The following is an 18,278-nucleotide window of genomic DNA, read 5'->3' as shown; positions in this document are numbered from 1 at the left end:
CCTCTGGGAGTGACCCAAAATGTTTTTTGGGCTTCCAATGTAGCCAGCAATTAACAATAAAGGACATCAGGCCAAGACTTCATTTTCTGTGCTCTGCAGTGTAAACAGACTGACTAGCAACTTGAGAAGCCGGAATGTAGATGAGATACGATTTCTAAGAATGGATTGTTAACTGCACTTGCATGCAGATATTTGGTTATAGAGCCTATACACAACAGCAGCAGATTGTGTTCTCCACATGGACTGTTGGTTATGTGATTGGTCCATTCTACTGGGACAAATAATGCACTACAAACTCAAACCAGAACACTTCCTACACTGATGCCTTAGAGATAGAGATTAGGTAGAGACTGACCTCAGCAGCTTTTGATATCTTATGATCTTTTCAAGTGTGCCCAGTTCTGATGAAATGTCCTGTTAAAATTCTTGTTTTTCCTTAGTAAATACAGACTCTATCTATACTGTGCAGTGTTTAAGGGGATCTAAAAAATGTAATGTCATGTTTCACAAACAGAATCGCCGGGACATTATCTTAACATGCATAATGTATAAAGACATTATTTATGGACCCATTGTCAGAACTTAGGGGGTTCAAACATGCAAAACCACTGGAACATACCTTAAAAACAAATAAAAGCCTGCTTTCCCATTTCAGAGAGCATCCAGTGTATAAAGACTGTCCCTGGGGTGGTCCTGCCTTGGACACAAAGGGACAGGTTGTGTGGACCTGGGGGGAGAAAGAAACACACAGCTACTACCCAAGCTCTCTTCAGTGTGACGGCCAGCACCCGCCAGCATATTAGCCGCTCCAGCGCTCTTCTAAAAACAGTGAACGGGACATGACAGAGACACACACACACACACACACAGGAGAGAGAGACAGGATAGGATATTCAACACATGGAAGCTTACTGTATCTCTACATAAAAACACAGCCAGTCATGTAACTGGTTAAGTGTAAACAGCATACATGGGGTTACATCATCTTAGATAGTTAAAATTAACACTGGCTCAGTGTTTACATACGTCTACATAAAATATATGTGTTATCACTACAGGTGTTAAATAGTCAGCACTCTGTGCCACTTCAGAAAAAACAGACGCGATTATAACCCTACACTGAAAAGTATTTTCACCTAACGTGTGAATAGTGACTTTTTACAGTAATCAGTTTTTTCCTATATATGTATTCTCACAACACAAGTGTTAACATTGACAGTTTACTGCAATACTGGTGCTAACCCCGGATTTTCCATTTACACCCCAAATGTAAATGAACATTAAATGTGTTATCCAGAAGTTAAAGGACGTTATAGTGGATTGCATTAGATCAGCGGTTCCCAAACTTTTTATGCAACGCACTTCTACATCCTGACTGAGTTGATGTACCCCCCAACCCCTGACACACACACACACACACAAAAAAGATATTCAAAATATTCAACAGATCACAACAATGTGCTCTTACACTCAAAATTTTAACTACACTGCAACAAACTTACACACCAGTCCTCATTTTTGAAGAGCAAAGATGATGAGTGAGGGCGAGGAGAGAAGCACAGGCCTAGCCCATCATAAGAGAAGATGGGGAAAATGCTGTCATATTTTAAGCCGCATTAAAGAAAAATTGAATCATGTTTAAATTACAATTACCAAACATAACAGAGATTACAGAAACATCAGTAGCCTAATTTGAATCAAACTGCAATAAAGTAACACACCATCCACCAAGTAAAGAAAAATTTGATTGAAATATGCATAGGCTAAGAAACAGATCACATGGACAAAAAGTGGATCCATTTGAGAATTTCCAAGTGAAAAATTCCACTTGGTGTACACCACCATTACATTTTTCCTTACATGCCACCCCACTTTGGGAATCCCTGTATTAGATCATTCTGAAGACCAAACTCTTAATACAATATACCTTTTAGTGCAAAAAGAATAGTAAGGGTCAATTTGTCAACATCAGAACCATATGCACTTTATAAAGTATTGTAAGTATTGTATTTCATATCCCCTTTCTTATTGAATACTTTACTTTGTAAAATAACTTTTTAGAAACATGTGGAAAACAAAGTAGATATTCAGAGTCTACAAAAGTACCATACTCACATAATCACATCCCTTACTTCTAGTTGAGTAGTTTTGTCCAGATTCCCAAGCACTAGGGGTCTCAGATGTTGTCCCATCGTTGGTGTTGTACACAGCTGTCTGAACATAAGTGTTCATCTGGGCCTGGGGTCCTTAAGGTTGACAAAGGGTTAAATACAAAGTCGCATTTTAAGTGTTCATCAAATGCTCTTTGGAAGCTGTTCTATGACAGAGGATGAGCTGTTGATCCTCAACAATTTGCGGTAGATTTACAAGCTGTGACAAATCTAAACCAAATTCAATTTGATATATATTTAAATTTTAGGGCATACATTTTGCAATCTTGCATAGTGTTACGTGAGAAGATCAAACATGCTTATTTCTGTCCCTAAGTATGATGCATGTCAAGAAAAAAACCACAGCATAGTGATAGTAGTCAAATTCTCTACAACCATGAGACAGTGCCAGGTAAGCTTTGCCCCTGCTTCCAATCATTATACTAAGCCTATCACCTTTTGACTAAGGCTTCACACTTGAAGGATAGACATGAGAGTGGTATCAATCTCATCTCAATCTCCGCAAGAGAGTGAGTTACAGCATTTCTCAAAATGTCATACAGCGGACCATGCTGTAGCAGAATTTTACATCTGTGGCTCTGTTTCTTTCAAAACAAGAGTACACAAGAGTAGACAAGAGTACATGCCAGTGAAAAACCACAAACATATATTACACGTAACCCATCTGTGCAATATGGATTACGTGCAATATATATTTGTGGTTTTTCACTGGCATGTACTCTTGTCTACATGTGGATTGTGTTTTGTCTTTAATTTACTGATCCTACTGTATTGGCAGTGAAGTGTGTGCAGCACTGGAGTCCAAGACAAATTTCCTTAAGGGGACAATAAAGTGTATCGTATCGTATCGTAAAAGAGCCTTCAGCCTAAGGACAATCTGGCAAACAGAACAATGTGTTGCAGACACAAAGTTCCTTCTGATGGTTTAACATTAACAATTTTCATTATGAATGGAAACAAACTGCTTCTTTAGCAACTCTGTGTTTTATCAACTGTGTAACACGGGGATCACGAGAAATAAATGTGCTTTACTTAGCACTTCAGGTAAAAGACAACTTCTGAGAGATTTTTTGGGGGTTTTAAAATCTAAATTAGTCAGTAATATATTTTACAGTAATGTGTGCCAGAGTAAGTGCTACAGCTGTCTTGATTTGAATGAGAGCAGGTGAAAAACACAGCCATCAATATCAACATTTTTATTAATAAAAAAACACTATTCTGAAAAGCTTTAATCACTGGCATGACCAATTAAGAGTAAATTAAACAAAAACATTCATAAATTATCACCGGACTGGAGTTCTTTCAGAACATGCAGCGGTGCTTAACTTAACTTTAGCCAGCCACAGCATCATATTTAGTAGTCAATACTACTGGGTTTTATAACGTTTATTAATTAACCTGTTGTGAATTATCTCTGACTTATCTCTGCTACTGACTTACCTATATGCTGACTGAAGTAAAATGAGCCCCGTCCTGCCACAAGTAGCGATACCATAACTCCTTTTCGACTGCAGAGTGCATGCTAGCTAACGTTACTCTCCGTTAGCCTAGCTAATCCGCTAACCGTGTTAGCCACACTTTACAAAGTTTAAACTGGCGTAAGTTGTGCCCGTTCTTTTTTGCTAACGACCAATACTCGTGTTTCAGCCAAAATTTTATAAAATGTTGAAGTTATTGATTAAATGATTGCCTCACTCTCTGCTTAAATTACCAAGCCCTAGCGTTGACGATGTGCACTGCGACAGGTGTGCGACCCCAGATTGATTGAAGTTACCTAGCAACATTAACGGTCCAATGCACGCGACCGATTCGCCTTAACTCTTTTGGTAAACTCGCGTCCGTGCAGCCTCACAAGTAGCTTGCGGGCGTAAGTGGCTGAGTCTATCAATCCTGTCAGCTTCGCACAAGAGTGTTGTATTTAAAAAATATATATATACAAAATTAGCGCAATTAAAATTGGAACAAATGTTTTAACAATTGGGAAGTAGGCTACATCATTTTTGGGCTTTGCTTTCTAGCCAATCCTTCCTTTAAGTAAATGTCAGTTTTTACAGTAATTTATATCCAAACCACAGGTCGACCTCTTGGGAAAGTAATCTAATTTCCTGCTCTAATTTAGTCATCCTCCTCAGCAGGAACAGAACAGCAGGGGACACAGGTCTGAAGAATCGTCTAAAACAAACACATTGTTAAATCAGAGTTAGTCAAACTGACAGGAAAGCCAATAATGCATCTTATTGCTTTATTCATACATCAGCAGCAACAGTAGCTCGTGTTCAGCCAACTGTGCTGCTGTTTTTTACTATTCTGCTCATGTTGAATATCCCTCAATATTGGAGGGAGTCTCTAGTGTGTTTGCTGGCAGAGGTCCACAGCCTACAGTGAGATACAGTATTCTGCAGGCCTGTGCCATCCTCTGCACCATCCACTGTGGCTTATAGCAGAGTTATTTTAGCAACAGTGTTAGTCACTATCAGCCAAAATGAGATGATGGGATGAACTAAACCCTTGCTGTATCTGTGCTACTACGGTAGGCTGTGGATAAACACTGTGGACCATTTTGTGATCTAAAGTGGATCAAAGGATCATAATACTGGCCTTTTAACCACGTGAAACAGATTATGGTTGATCGTCACAGAAGATCAATTGGAAGGAAAGAAACATTAGGCAGGGAAGAATAAAGGTCAGACGGCACCCTCTATTGATTATTAGGAGGAACTGCAACATAGAGGGATTTGAACATTTGCTGCATGGTTCTATAGCAAAACATGAATGGTCTTGGTAACATCCTGCTGCTGAATGTATTCACTTTGCAGCCATACAATTATTACAACACTTACAAGACAAAGACAACAAGTGTGGCATGATCAGGACTAATCCATAATACTGATTAGAACGTCCCCCCTGTGGGCTCCACTGGTAGCTCCGTGAGTGAACGGACATGCACAGCAAAGCTCAACACTGCAGTGCAGCACACAGCCAACTCACAAGGCTGCACAGCTCAGTGCTGCTAGAGAACACACTGATTAGATAAGCATCTCTCCACATGCCCGAAAGAAACTTCACTATTTAATTATTGAAGTAAAAATTGAGTCACATGTTTGATTTAAAGCGATGAAAACTACAAGTTATATATGAAGCAGAAATAACAAACTATATGGTTCCTGCTTGTCAAAGGTATGAATTTGCTGCCTATATATCTAATAACTATGGAGGGTTTTTTTTAAAGTCTTCTTGGGCCTTAGAAAATTGACGTTGGCAATTAAATACAAATTAATTTAAAGATGAATTGGTGAAAATGAATGCCATGTACTGTACAAGCACAAAAAAGCCCAGTCTGACTTGATATGCAGATCCACATCTCAACAGGAAGTGAGCATTATCACAACATAGATCTATTACAACGTGATACAATCCAGTATAACGACACCACAAACGTCTCAGAAAACACCATTAAGTTAAATCAACATGTCAGGTGGACATTCTGCAGTCTTGCTTCCCACCTGACACCATGCAGGGAGGTTACATCAGGTTAGCTCATAGACCTGAAGATCTCTCCCTCTCTCTCTCCCTCTCTGTATGTGTGTCTCTCCCCCTCTCTCCTGGCACTGCACCAGCAGAGAGAGCAGTGATTGGGAAAGCCATATGGCAGGTAACAAACCAAGGGCAGGCTTCATGTCCACACTGTGCGGCGGCTCAGGCAGCCTGCCACCTCATCTAAAAGGGCTCATCTGATTTGGCTCTGTAATCTAGGGAAGTATGTAGACTGAAGCTCAGGGTAAATATGCTACGAGTGTTACTGAGGCTGCACCATCACCCGCTCGGTGGTGTGAACAGCAGTTTAGTGTAGTCTCACAGCAGCAGAGTCAGCAGTGGATATTACTGTCACACCAACTGGGAATGGCGATGGCCTGAGGCAGACTGACAGGCTGCTGTTGTGTACAGTGGATCTGTCAGGGCTGGCATAGCACTGTGTAGGCAAAGAAACACTTTGTTCTCAATTATCTGTTCAAAGGGGGGCTTGCCTTGTGATTGTAACGATTACATAACTGCCAATATCCTTTAATGTTAGGAAGAAGGAGATTCTGCTGCTATTCTTGATCAGAGTTACAAAAATAGCTCAGATTGAAATCCCTTGTCTTTGTAAAATATTTAGTTGAGTCGCTGACTATAAATAACAGAAGCTGCCATCTGTAAAGTGAGAAGTACAACAACAGCAGGTTCAGAAATGCAGGCAAACTGTCATTGAAAACACAGGCAAAGCTGGGCCTTCCCAAAGTGTAGGCTATAGATCAGAGAACATTGGCACTATTTTATCTCTTAAGATGTCTTGACAACAAACTAGGGTTAGTACTTAAACAGCGCTTGAAAAAATCTCAGATGTGTCAGAGTCTATATTATCCAAAACACTAACTGGGGCATTTTTCCACATGATATGGGACCAATTACTGACTATTCAGAGAATAAAGGTGGAGAGGAAGCCGAGCTACAACATATAGCTACAACAGCTGAGGGACAAACTGTTTATCCAGTTCACTTCTGCCATCTAGTGGTGTCTTTGTGCACATCACTTCTAAATACATTGAGTAAATTAAGAGCACTGAGGTCCTGAATGATCTGAATCATAGTCAAGTGGTGGGTGGGAATACAGCAAGGGATAAAGAAGTTGAAGCATTTATTACACCAAGTCTTCATATCTTTTTTTGTCTTTCTTGTCAGTGGTCATTTACCCTCTGAAAAACTTGCTTTGGCTCAGATATCCAAAGTTAATATAGGTGAAGGTAAAAAATATAAAACACAGTGCTTTAATGTTTTTTGGTGAGAAACTATCTATTTTTAATTCTTCATCTGAATCTATTAAAAGAGCCGGAGATGATGAAATTTGAAGGCAATATTGTAGCGACCCAGAGCTTTTAATAGCACTGAAACTGAAAAAATCCTGACAGAACCACAACAGTTCTGCTATCTGAGGAATGTGCTGCTGAGGGGGTGAGGAGAGGACATCAGGAGAAAAGGATTTACTACCTCCATGCTCAGCTGGCACACACAGGGAGAGACGATGTGAAAAAAAGAGGGTTGTCTGATAAGTGAACAGGATTACTGCAGATTTCAGACGGACAGGTTTATGTGAGCTGAAGAGACAGTGTTACTGCTGAATCACAGTCAATCTAATGCATTCAGGGGCCTTTTTACAATGCAAGCAAGCCGACAGCTTGAGCTCTTTTGAATATACCATGCTTTTGGATGTTTTAATAAGTTAATCAGTTTTCTGAAGTATTCCCAAAAGCACAGCGAGATCGGTTTCTTGTCTTTCACACTGTCACTGCTTTTAGTTCGCGCTAGTAGGGTGTGAGTCAAATCAACTTGCACACATTAGACATCTTTGACTTTACATTAACCAGTTACATGCACCTACCCAGGATTCAATGTTGAAACAGTCTGTTGCTTAGCGACTCTTATTTCACTGGTTGCTTGATAAATTAAAATATACAGATCAATGTAGATGATGAAAAACAGCTGACCTGTGGTCACCTGTGGACACAGAGGGCAGAATGTTTGGGTTGCCTGGCAACAACAGTCCAGTTTCAGTTGAGTTGAGGAAGTAGTTGAGCTGGGGGAGCAAAAAATAATAATCTCATGTTGACTGTTACTTTTTACTACTATTTACCTCTTGTATAACCGTTGTATAACAGCAATATCACACTCGAGGTTGTGATGTTGACGATCGAATGACAGCAGTGCTGATGTTCAGTACAACACTCCCTCTCATGTGATGTTGCTGAAATAAAGATGGTAGTTAATGAAAACAAGTGCATTAGGAAGTAGTACAATGCAATGTGAAGTCTTATATATAAGCTTCAAACAAGATAAGATCATAAAGTAACATATACACATACATTTTGTTGGTTTGATTGCTGACATGTTTTATTTTTGTATTAATGCTTATGTGTATTGTCCATATACTTGATCATTTTCTTATGTTCCTGAAACGTTCTTGCCAATAAGGCCTCTGTATTGAATTGTATTTACAGATTATCAATTCCATATAGTGTTGATATGAGGATAATATTATCTAAACTAAACTGCTCCAGCCTTAACACCGGTGTATGCATGTAGGTGTATGGCTGACCTCAATGAAAAAAAAAAGGAAAGACTCCCAAGAGCAAAAAGGGGCAGAGAGGGAGCATTAAGAGAAAAGAGGAAATGAAACAGGAAGTGCAGAGGAGGAAGAGGCCGGACCGGAGGCTGGTGTCAGTCCCCCTGAGTCCCATTCCCTTCCCCTCGCTCCTCCCTCCTCTCATTCCTCATCTCCTCTCCTCTTCTGTCTCTTTTCCTCTGTGTATTTTTCTTCCCATGATTCCTTACACACGGCTTCCTCTGACCCCTTCATTAAAAGAATTATTCCATCCTCTTTTCAGCTCCATTCATCTTTTCCTCACAGGTGGCTGAGCACCATAAAAAACACACACATTTTTCCCACCAAGCCTCGGAAACTTTCAGCAATTTTCCTAAATATACATATTAGCTTGGTTAAAACAAAATAGAGGAACATCTGTCGATATTGTTTCAAACCCCTGTGTCGACCGTTAGCGTAATTACTGGTTATCTTTAACAAGGTGCGACCAGAGCCAAAACACAAAGTGTCTCGCCTTGTGACTCCCAGCGAGTCCTCACTTTGTCCCAATCTGTTCCTTTAGATGTACAGCACGCCTCCTTCCACCTGTCTCCTATTCTTCCCTTCTAATCAGGCGTCCCTGCCAATCAATTTGATCGCCATGACAACACTTCATACGACGCCCCCTCTGAAACACCGCCACCACTGCCGCCACCCACCCCTATAAACAAAAACAAAACAAAAACAAGAAAAAAGAGGCTGAATTCCGACAGCTCAGGATTGATGAGGGGGAGTCCTGTCAAAGGCCAGAGATTAGATTAAGACTGACGCACACATACACACGCGCACAAACCACAACACATCTCAGAGGCAGCAGGTGCTTTTGGTTAAACCTTAATTACATGATCTCTGATTTCTCTAATTGATATGGTAATGACTATGTAATTAATGCAAAAGCAGAAATACCAGCAGCTCTGCTAATGAATGGATTTATTTGATTAGATATCCTCCTGCATATTTATGTATGCTGCTACACAGAGGACAGAGAGACATGTGAAACGGTTGTTTGTGGTTGTTGTCACAGTGTTGCTCCTGCTGGCATGCCAACATTTAAACACTGCACGTTACAGAATTTTACACATGGATGAGAATATGAATCATGGTGAGAAAAATAATGAAACTAAGAATGAAGTGTGCATTTGTTGCAAAACATGTAGATTATGGGGAAAGGAAAAAGTAAACCATACTCTTTCACAGGTAGGTGGCGCTATGGGGCTGCCTCAGACACACGGGAGCCATAGTTAGTAGTCTGCATGAATGATGATGATCCTAAGTAGTTCTTCTGCACCCACTTAAATGAGAAAATCACCAAAAAAAAAGTTGCATTTATACGTCTTGAGATGTGTATTTTGATTTGAAAACTTACATCTGTTTAGAGCTGCAGTAAAAAGCAGAAACTCCTCCACATTGACACACACACCATCACTCTAATCATAGACACACACACACACACACACACAGCCATAACTTCATTGGCAAAGGGTCAACTGTGACAACTTTGTGACCCTGCTGCAATTACTCTCCGACTCTGCAACACTCACAGGCAGGCCGGATATTTGGGGAGAGACTCCAGCGTGACAAGTCACCTTCTGGGGAAGAGAAATCATGTCTCCTGCTTAGAACAAAATCGTCCTCTCTGCCTGCTGACTCTAATATATGTCTTCTCCTCTTCTCTTGTGAGATATCTGTATAGGGGGAGTGAAGTGAAAAGCACATATGGGCCCTGACCAGGTGTGAAGAGCAGAGTCCTCAGGCCTCACCCATCCTTCACATTTACCAGAACGGCACCACCCAGACTCTGCTCTGACAGCTGATGAGCTCTACCTGTCTCTGCACCTGAGTGTGAAGGTTTGCAAACGGGAGAAAGAAATTTAAAACAGACAAGACTGAGTGACAGATACCACACAGGCTGATGCGTGCAGTAATGGTTTCAATGCAGGGTGAGAGAAAGGTTCAGTAAAATTATCAGCAGCAGAGCAAGTCCTTTTGTTAAGATCTGTGTTTTTACTTTCAGGACGTTCCTAATAAATCAATAATTGCACATGACCTAAATGACTAAGGACAGTACTTTCTCTCTCAAAATGATTTTAATTAAAAACCACAGATTTCTTCACTTTTTGGAGGAAAAAAGACTTTACTGCTGTTCAGACTATTTAACAATAAGTGTATTGAATTATTTCAAGTCATAAAATCATTTCCCCCTCTAAGCAGTTGAATATTTGCCATGTAAGTTATGTTTTGGGCTTAAATAATTGTCAAATGTATTTCCTATTTTGAAAAATGCTGCACTATTATACAGACAGGTTAAAGTCTCTTTTATATTCTCATTTGATGTTGACTGAAAATGGAAGTTTTTCCTTTTTACCGTGTAGTTATTCGGTTATTTAAGGGGTATATCAAACGAAAACATCAACCAATACCTCCATAAAACACAAAATAAAAATTTTCCCCCAGCTTGCTTTGGGATAAGCTGCCTGCTAATTTCATTTGTTGAACCGCACATATCGCGAGGCAGACAGGAGAGTCTGAGCTAATAGCATTAATGAATGGTGGAGCACTAGTTGGTTAACTAACTTACCTCTGAATAATGTGTTTCTTACGGGGCCACTCGGGCCACGCGTGATGGATGGCCTTACAGAAGCCGGGTCAATTAGCCAGGCTGGGTTTCCCTCCACGTCGGCAGCAGACAGCACCGGGAGAGCCTCCGCTTCTGTCACGCGGCCTGGCTGTAATTAATCACCAGCGCGAGGCCTTCTCACCTCACACCGGCGCGCGCACAAACAGCCAATACGTGCGTTTGGCCCAAATTACATCCCCACTCCTTTAATCTGCCTAATTGTCAATATAAAACGTAGAGGAAGAGAAAGATCGTGACATAAAAAGTGCTTGTCTACCGACAACAAGATCTATAAGACAGTACAGTGAAGAAACTGTATAATTTATAAGGAGAATCCAGATGTTTGGCGATTTTACAAGACAGGTCAAAGAAATAAATGAAGAGCTAAAGAAAAAAGAAAACTATACAAGGAAAATAAACAATACTTTGCAACAAACAGGCTTTACTTTACATTAATTTAGACAGCCAGCAACAGTTAGTTATCTACAGCTTAGCTTGCTAATTAGCTAAAGGCAAAATCTGTGATTTAAAGGAAGGCTGAACACAAGGGTGACACACTTTACCAAAAACACTGGTATAATTCCAAGTTTCATGGCAGGTCTTTTTAAACAAGACAAGCCCAGGTGACAACTATAATGTTTTCTAATAAGGCTAATGGCTGTTAATTGTCAATGTTTGTTCATGAAAAAAAAAAAGATTGCTTGGTCCATTGAAGTCTACTTAAGTAGAGAAGAGGTCATACATTTACACAAATAACTGGTTCAAATGCATCATTCAAGTTAAACGTCTAACCCCATGAAACTGTTTCTGTATCTCACTTTTTTTCTCTCTCTCGCACTCTAACACATTTACAGAGCACAGATTGAGAGGCAGGGACAGAGACGTCACTCTGTTCACAGAACTCTCTCCTGCGCTCGGGACAAAAGCAGCAGGCTGACAGATGAGGTTTGTGTCTGGGGGCAGGGGAGCTATGTGTTGCTGTGTGTGTATGTGTGTGTGTGTTCTTATGCATTTGTGCATGCATGCATGTCTGAGCGTGTGTGTGCACCTATATGTGTGTGTGTTTACATGTGTGTGTATTTTGTTGGGGGGGGGTGTGGTCTCATGGGGCAGCTCTGTGTCTGTCCCATCTGCCACCCCACTCTACTGACACCCAGGGGAACGGCAGAAAGGGTGGGGGATTCATTTTGCAAAAAGGAATCGGGGTCCAGTGGTCTAATGGGCAACAATGCAGGCTTTACTGACGGGCCAAAGGCAAAGGACCCCGGCGGGGTGTGTGGAAGCCAATCTAGCAATCTATTTGACAAAACAGTGGGCCTCCCCTGTCAGGCTCGGCCTTGGTCTGCCTAATAAGGCACGCACACCCCTGAAATTATGCCTCCAACGAGAAAGGGGTGCACTGTATTTTATGCACACACAGACGCTGCATACACCCGGGGCTAATGTCATCCTAATGCATGGCCGTGCTGTGGCCAGAGGGCTAATTGGGTATATAAACACAAACACATCCCCTGAGAGGAGAGGGGAAGGCTGTATTTTGTGCTATATGCTCCCTGAATTGTAAAGAAGACAATACTGTAACCTAAACATGGAGGCTCATCAGTACTTTTGCAGTATCAATGATGACAGATGACATGGTGTTTGCTCTCAGCTAGAGGCTCTTTTCAAGCTGTGCGTACAGTGTGATGTGGAACGACTGGGTAGCAGGTGGCATCTCATCCTGTCTTTATCCAAACTGTGATCAGAAGACGGTAAACGGCGCCGCAGCTACAAGAACAACAACAGCAACGACAAAACAGTCATGTGGAAGAGAAGCATATGGCTCTTGCACCACTGGGCAGAAGGAGCACTCAGCGCGATGAATGCTGAGGTGCTGGCAACAAAGCTGACTCTAACTTGTCAAATTAACAGCACATCAAAAGAGAGAGAGAGATGAAGAGGAGGAGGAGGAGGAGGAGGCAGGAGCAGCATGCGCTCTTTTTGACAAGTGCCACTTGATGGTGACAAAGACAGCTCAGAGAGGAACAGTGACTTCCTGTTGAGGTCAGATCACACAGAGTGTCAGCAGCCGTTTGATGTCCACGTGTCTCTCACTGTCATCATGCTGAGTCGTTGATACACCGTTTGTCCATGAATGCATCATACAAACACACACACACATGCATCCACTGGGTGCCACCCTGCCCCCTCACTGCTTTGAGCGCTATGTTAATGAAACAGTTGCTGTTTCCTGGCATAACATTAATTACCCGATCAAAATAGAGTGGGTAATTAACTGCCCTTCTTTACCACTGCTAATTACATTAGTAGAGAAGGGCCATTTCAGGGGAGCAAAAGAGAGGAGAGAAAGACAGGATGAAGCAGCACCAAACAAAGACTTAGTGAGGCACATGCCTAAGCGTGTGTGTGTGTGTGTGTGTGTGTGTGTGTGTGTGTGTGTGTGTGTGTGTGTGTGTGTGTGTGTGTTTATAGAGAGAGGAGGAGGCCACGTTGGAGGGAGACTCATGTGGTTCTCGCTCGGGCCCCCAGAGGCTCGGTCCTCAGAGAAAAGCAGGCTTATTGGAGAGGAGAGAGACGGGGGGTGTTGTTGTTTATCTTGACATGCTCTACTCAGTCTTTAACGCTGGCATCACAATTAAGATGCTGCGGCTCATCAGCTATGTATACAAAACTGTGTAGCAAGCTGCACGAGCACACAGGTGATGGGAATAGTCGAAAATAGATCCAGCAAAAGCTTGAGATGCCTGGTCGGGGAAACGTTAATGCCCAGGTAGGTGTCAGCTAAGACAGAGTGTGTACTTATGTTTAAAAAAAAAAAAGACAAACCATCAGTGACTTTTTTCTCTTTGTTTTATTTGGAGCACAAAATATAATTACACCTTAAGATATACAAATCACATTTGCACCATTTTTTGTACCGCTTCAAAGAAAAAAAAGGATGGCTTCAAAAACATAATATTAAAATTGGTAATAATTTTTAAATAAATAAAATTAACCAAACTCTAAAAACAAATTTGCAAATGTCAGCTACTCTTTGTGTCTTTGTTTTCACATCCTGAGAATGAAGTTTGCCTACTGATAACATAAATCAGTGAGTTAGAACAGCATGATGTGGGTCAGTGAACGCCTCGTTCTCTTCTGTTGAGCAGTTTGTGCTTCGTTTACTGTACTGCATAGTGACTCGAGACCTGTGCTTGGTTGAGACATTTATAATAAAACTGCAAATTCTATAAGTTATAGTCATATAAAGTGGAATGAAATAATAGCAGGGCGTTGGTGTGACAAAGCATGCAATTAAAGTGAAATTAAAAAGGATAAGGCTAACTAACATTTTTCCTTTAAGAACCTGAAAACTGGTTGTTTTATTCCAGAGAGTGTGAGAGTTTCTCTTCTCTCCCTGTGAACATTTAGCAAATTAATGAGCAATTGTTGAGATAACTTCATTCAGCCACAGTTGGAAAAGGACCACTTTATAAAAACACGTTTATATTATTCCCTAAACTAACTATAATAAGTTAAATTGCTTGTTCTTAAATAAATCAATATATGAATTCCTTTAGTAATAACCCTTGAGACAAAGAGTTCTCCCTTGTAAAACCGTAGAGATCAGAACAAAAAATAAAGGGTCTATTTTTCTGGAATGTAAATTGTCTTCAAAAAAGTCTACTACAAAAAAAGCTCTCGCTAACTCACAGACAGTGAACACACATGCCATTTAAGGTGTCCATACACAGACAAATAGCACCCGCTTCTCAGAGCTGCAACATCACATCAGAGGTGTCCGACATCCAACAGCGCGTCCCGTACGTCTCTGGCCGAGGTTTGGGCAGGTGTCGATGCTTTTGAAGCTCGGGCTGAAGTTACTACTTTTGTTTCCTTTCAAAATGCAGTCGCTTCAAGAGGAACACAGTCCAGTCTGGTGCTGTTGGCTAAGGAGCTCTGTCTGTCTGTAGTTGTGGGTGGAGTATTCTGCTCTGCTTCTTGAGTAGATGGCTGCTCTTTGGACATTTTTAAACCCCGTCCTGTTCATCCACCTGGATGAAAGAGGGACTAAGAAATGGCGAGGGGGGCTCGGGAGGTTAAACATGGTCGCTAGTGATCAATTTCCCATTCTCCCTGCCCTCTTAATGCCAACAGAGGGGCTAAGTGATGCAGTGGTCAGGGGTAGATTGGGGCGGGTGCTTTGCTACATCGGGGGAACAACCAGGCCCGTCATCGCTGAAGAGAAAAAAATATACAAAATCTATGATTCTAATCAATCACGTCTTGCATTATTGTACATCCAGCAACTCTCTCCCTTTCTGGTTCAGTCAAAGCTTCAGAGGGGTTAGTAGAAGGGGTTAGACTGCATTCGTGAGTTCAGACAGGGGGGTCAGATAGTGAGTCGGATGGCTACCTCTGAAGCTGTTCCCCCCTGCGGCGGGGCAGGCGGGGGAGGGGGAGCCCTGGGGCCTGAGCACCGGAGCAAAAGCACTCTTCTGTTTAGCAGCAGACGGGAAGGAGGAGAAAGGCAAGAGGGACGAAGAGGAGCTGGAGCTTCCTGGTATAGTGGGGCTGGAGGGCATAACTGTGGAAGAGGGAGCAACCATCAGTCTCAAATCTGAGCATCACAAAAGAAATGTGAGATAAGTGCACAGAAACCATTATGAGGTCTTACTGTAGGGAGAGCCTGTGGGGGAGGCACTGCTGAAACCAGGAGAGCCAGGTACTCCCAGGCTGGTCATGGGAACCGTCCCGTAGCCTCCGGTCATCCCGCCGCTGCCCCCGTAGCTGGACTGCTGAGGAGTGGAGGCTGACGGGTAACCCCTCGGAGACAAACTGCTGGAATTTCGAATGTAACCTGGAGAAAATATGAAACCATCAAGTCAGTTCGGAGCTTCATGTGTGGTAACAAACTTAAGTAGTGATTGGTTTATATCTCATTCTGCTCACCCTGGCTGCTCTGACCCGGCTCCCCGATGCTGACACCTAACTGAGAGGGATAGGAGCCCAGGCCCATGACACTGCCGTGGGCTGGTGAGCTGGGGAGGGCCTGCAGCTGGCTGTGAGGACGGGGGACGCTGTAGAGCGCCTCAGCGATGTCGGCTGCACGTTTCAGGAGCATGTCCTGCAGGAGATACAATGACATGGTTATTAGTACTGGCTTGTAGCTTCACAGAGACAGAGAGAGGCAAGGTAAAAGCTGCTGCGGTTTACCTGATTACTGTGTGGATTTCCGTACAAGGCCTCCACAAGATCTGCTGCTCTCTTCAGGAGGATCTCCTGCAAAAATCAGATTTTATTACATTAACATCTTAATAAGAGAGCGACTGTTACTTGGTAAATCAGCATGAGCATGGTAGAGTCTTTTATTAAGGAGTTTCTAACCTTGGCGAGTTTCTCCGGGTCACCAGGATGTCGGGGAACGACCTTTTGAAGACGCTGGAAACCATAGTCAATCGTTGGCTCATTAAGGGCTGAAATAAAAAACATTTGTTAGAAATCAGTGACATTGCATGTTTAAACTCCCTCTAACACCACCATGTGTTACTCAAAAAACGCTCACAGTGCGTTGTCTGGTTACCTGTGTAGATGAAGCGTCCGGGCGCTCCCTTGCAGAATTGTTTAGATTTATAAGACAGTGTGACCTCCACGACCCCGGGGATGTGTCGAGGAGGTGTCTGCACACGGATAGCGTGCGGTGTGATCAGCTGACAACAGAACAAAAAAATCACGTCACAAAACAGCAACAAATGACTCGCAGCACGCCTTGTAAATATTTAGGCTAACACAACACTGCGGAGAGATTAATTTGTGTAGTCTGCCCATAAATCATTTCAATAATGAGACAAGCCATATGCTATATATATCACTTCAAAATACGCCTCAGAGTGCAGCATCATTAGTGAGATGTTTTGGAGACAATTCCTACCTCACTCCACACCAGCATGCTGCCAAACACCACCTGCAGCCCGTCGAAGAAGTTCTCCCCGATGACGATGACCATGGCCCCGCCGGTGGTCCAGCCCTCGCTGGGGCTGATGGCTTTGATGCACGGGGTCGCTGCACAGAGGAGCAGAGAGAGATTTACTCTGACGGGTTCAATGCTGGATGCACAACATTCAAGAATAGAGCGGTTTGCACTTTCCTTATTTGTCTCAGGAGGAATGTGTTGAAAGTTAGGAGGTGATCCACAGTTAAAATCTCCCATAAATTCATGGCTACTTAGTCTATGGATGTAGCTCCAATCCATGAATAACAACACAAACTGCTTGCAGAGCAGGGTGTTAGAAAGGCAAAGATCCATCACAAATGTAGGTCAAAAAGTCACATGACCTGAACATGGCACAGTGTGGAGAGTGCATTGTGGCCCTTTATTGAAATATATAATATATCTTTATTAAAGTATATAGTATTATTATGGATAGAGTGTCTGTGGCGACATTCGCGGAATACATCACAAGCGGCGCAACGTAAGTGACGCGTTTTCCATCACCCAGCAGTGGTTGGTCTGTCAGAGAGGGTAGGCGGAGCTAAGCGTCTGCTTTTCCGCTCTCTGCAAGTGTTGCGAGTAAACAGTAATCTACTATGGCTGAACAAACAAAGAAAAGATGGATGACTACAGATACAACTTCAACAATAAGTGACGATCCAAAGAAAAAGAAACAAATTCGACGCTCAGATGAAGGCAAACAGTCTAAAAAGGAAAGCGACTGTCAGCGAGGAAAATCAAAAATCAAGAGTTACACGTCACACATGCAACACTGTCTGGATATCTGGGAAGTGTGCTCCTGCTATTACCGTTTATCGTCATTGGTGCCGCCAAAGAGACCGAAACTGAGACCTTAGAGATACAACTTTAAGTGTTAGCAGAAAAATTAACTTTAAATATTAAAATTTAAAGAACTAGCTTTGTGTTATAACTGCATTTTATTTAATGTTTAAATGTATCGGGGGGTTTTAATGTAAAGGCAATTTTGAACTGAGCTCCAAAGTGAATTCCACAGTGTAACATATGTTGTAATATAATCAACAAAGTAACTAGAAGTGAATTGTAGTTCATTCTTAATGAAGTAGAGCATAAAATTAAGTCTTTCCGCTCCTGCACAGGCTCATGTAATTTGTGTTTCTTGGCGCAGAGAAAAATATGAGAGATCAAACTGTGAATAGATCTCACCCTGTATTAAATGAAGTTCTTCATGCTTTAAGATATTATCATCTTTCCTTTACGTGAACACAAGTATGTAATGAATGTATCAATTAGCTCAGTTAATGACCTCAGCAGCATCACTGCTTATGTTTGATAAATCACAGTGATTATAAATGGACATTAAGC

At 42.0% G+C, this 18,278-nt stretch overlaps 1 protein-coding gene across 12 annotated transcripts in view; it reads right to left on the bottom strand.

The window, feature by feature from the left end:
* Window positions 1-13,886: 13,886 nt before the first annotated feature.
* ebf2 (EBF transcription factor 2) overlaps window positions 13,887-18,278 on the bottom strand; it is a 28,291-nt gene continuing 23,899 nt past the window's right edge. For 2 of the 12 annotated variants that reach the window (XM_069682466.1, XM_069682471.1), the window contains 8 exons: window positions 16,875-17,005; window positions 16,527-16,653; window positions 16,331-16,419; window positions 16,160-16,225; window positions 15,896-16,070; window positions 15,621-15,803; window positions 15,360-15,563; window positions 13,887-15,181 (listed from right to left, as the gene is read on the bottom strand). In XM_069682466.1, the coding sequence (XP_069538567.1) occupies window positions 15,150-15,181; window positions 15,360-15,563; window positions 15,621-15,803; window positions 15,896-16,070; window positions 16,160-16,225; window positions 16,331-16,419; window positions 16,527-16,653; window positions 16,875-17,005 (1,007 nt within the window). In that variant the 3' untranslated portion in view covers window positions 13,887-15,149. Of the gene's footprint in view, window positions 15,564-15,620; window positions 15,804-15,895; window positions 16,071-16,159; window positions 16,226-16,330; window positions 16,420-16,526; window positions 16,654-16,874; window positions 17,035-18,278 lie in introns of all 12 variants that reach the window. The other 10 variants (XM_069682467.1, XM_069682469.1, XM_069682463.1 and 7 more) reach the window with 8 other exon arrangements.

Source organism: Semicossyphus pulcher, unplaced genomic scaffold (genome assembly GCF_022749685.1).
Source record: "Semicossyphus pulcher isolate SPU_LCO1_2020_fin unplaced genomic scaffold, fSemPul1.0.p SCAF_6, whole genome shotgun sequence".
Taxonomy (NCBI): domain Eukaryota; kingdom Metazoa; phylum Chordata; class Actinopteri; order Labriformes; family Labridae; genus Semicossyphus; species Semicossyphus pulcher.
The sequence above is the reverse complement of the archived record's forward strand: the minus strand, read 5'-3'. Positions and strand labels throughout refer to the sequence as shown.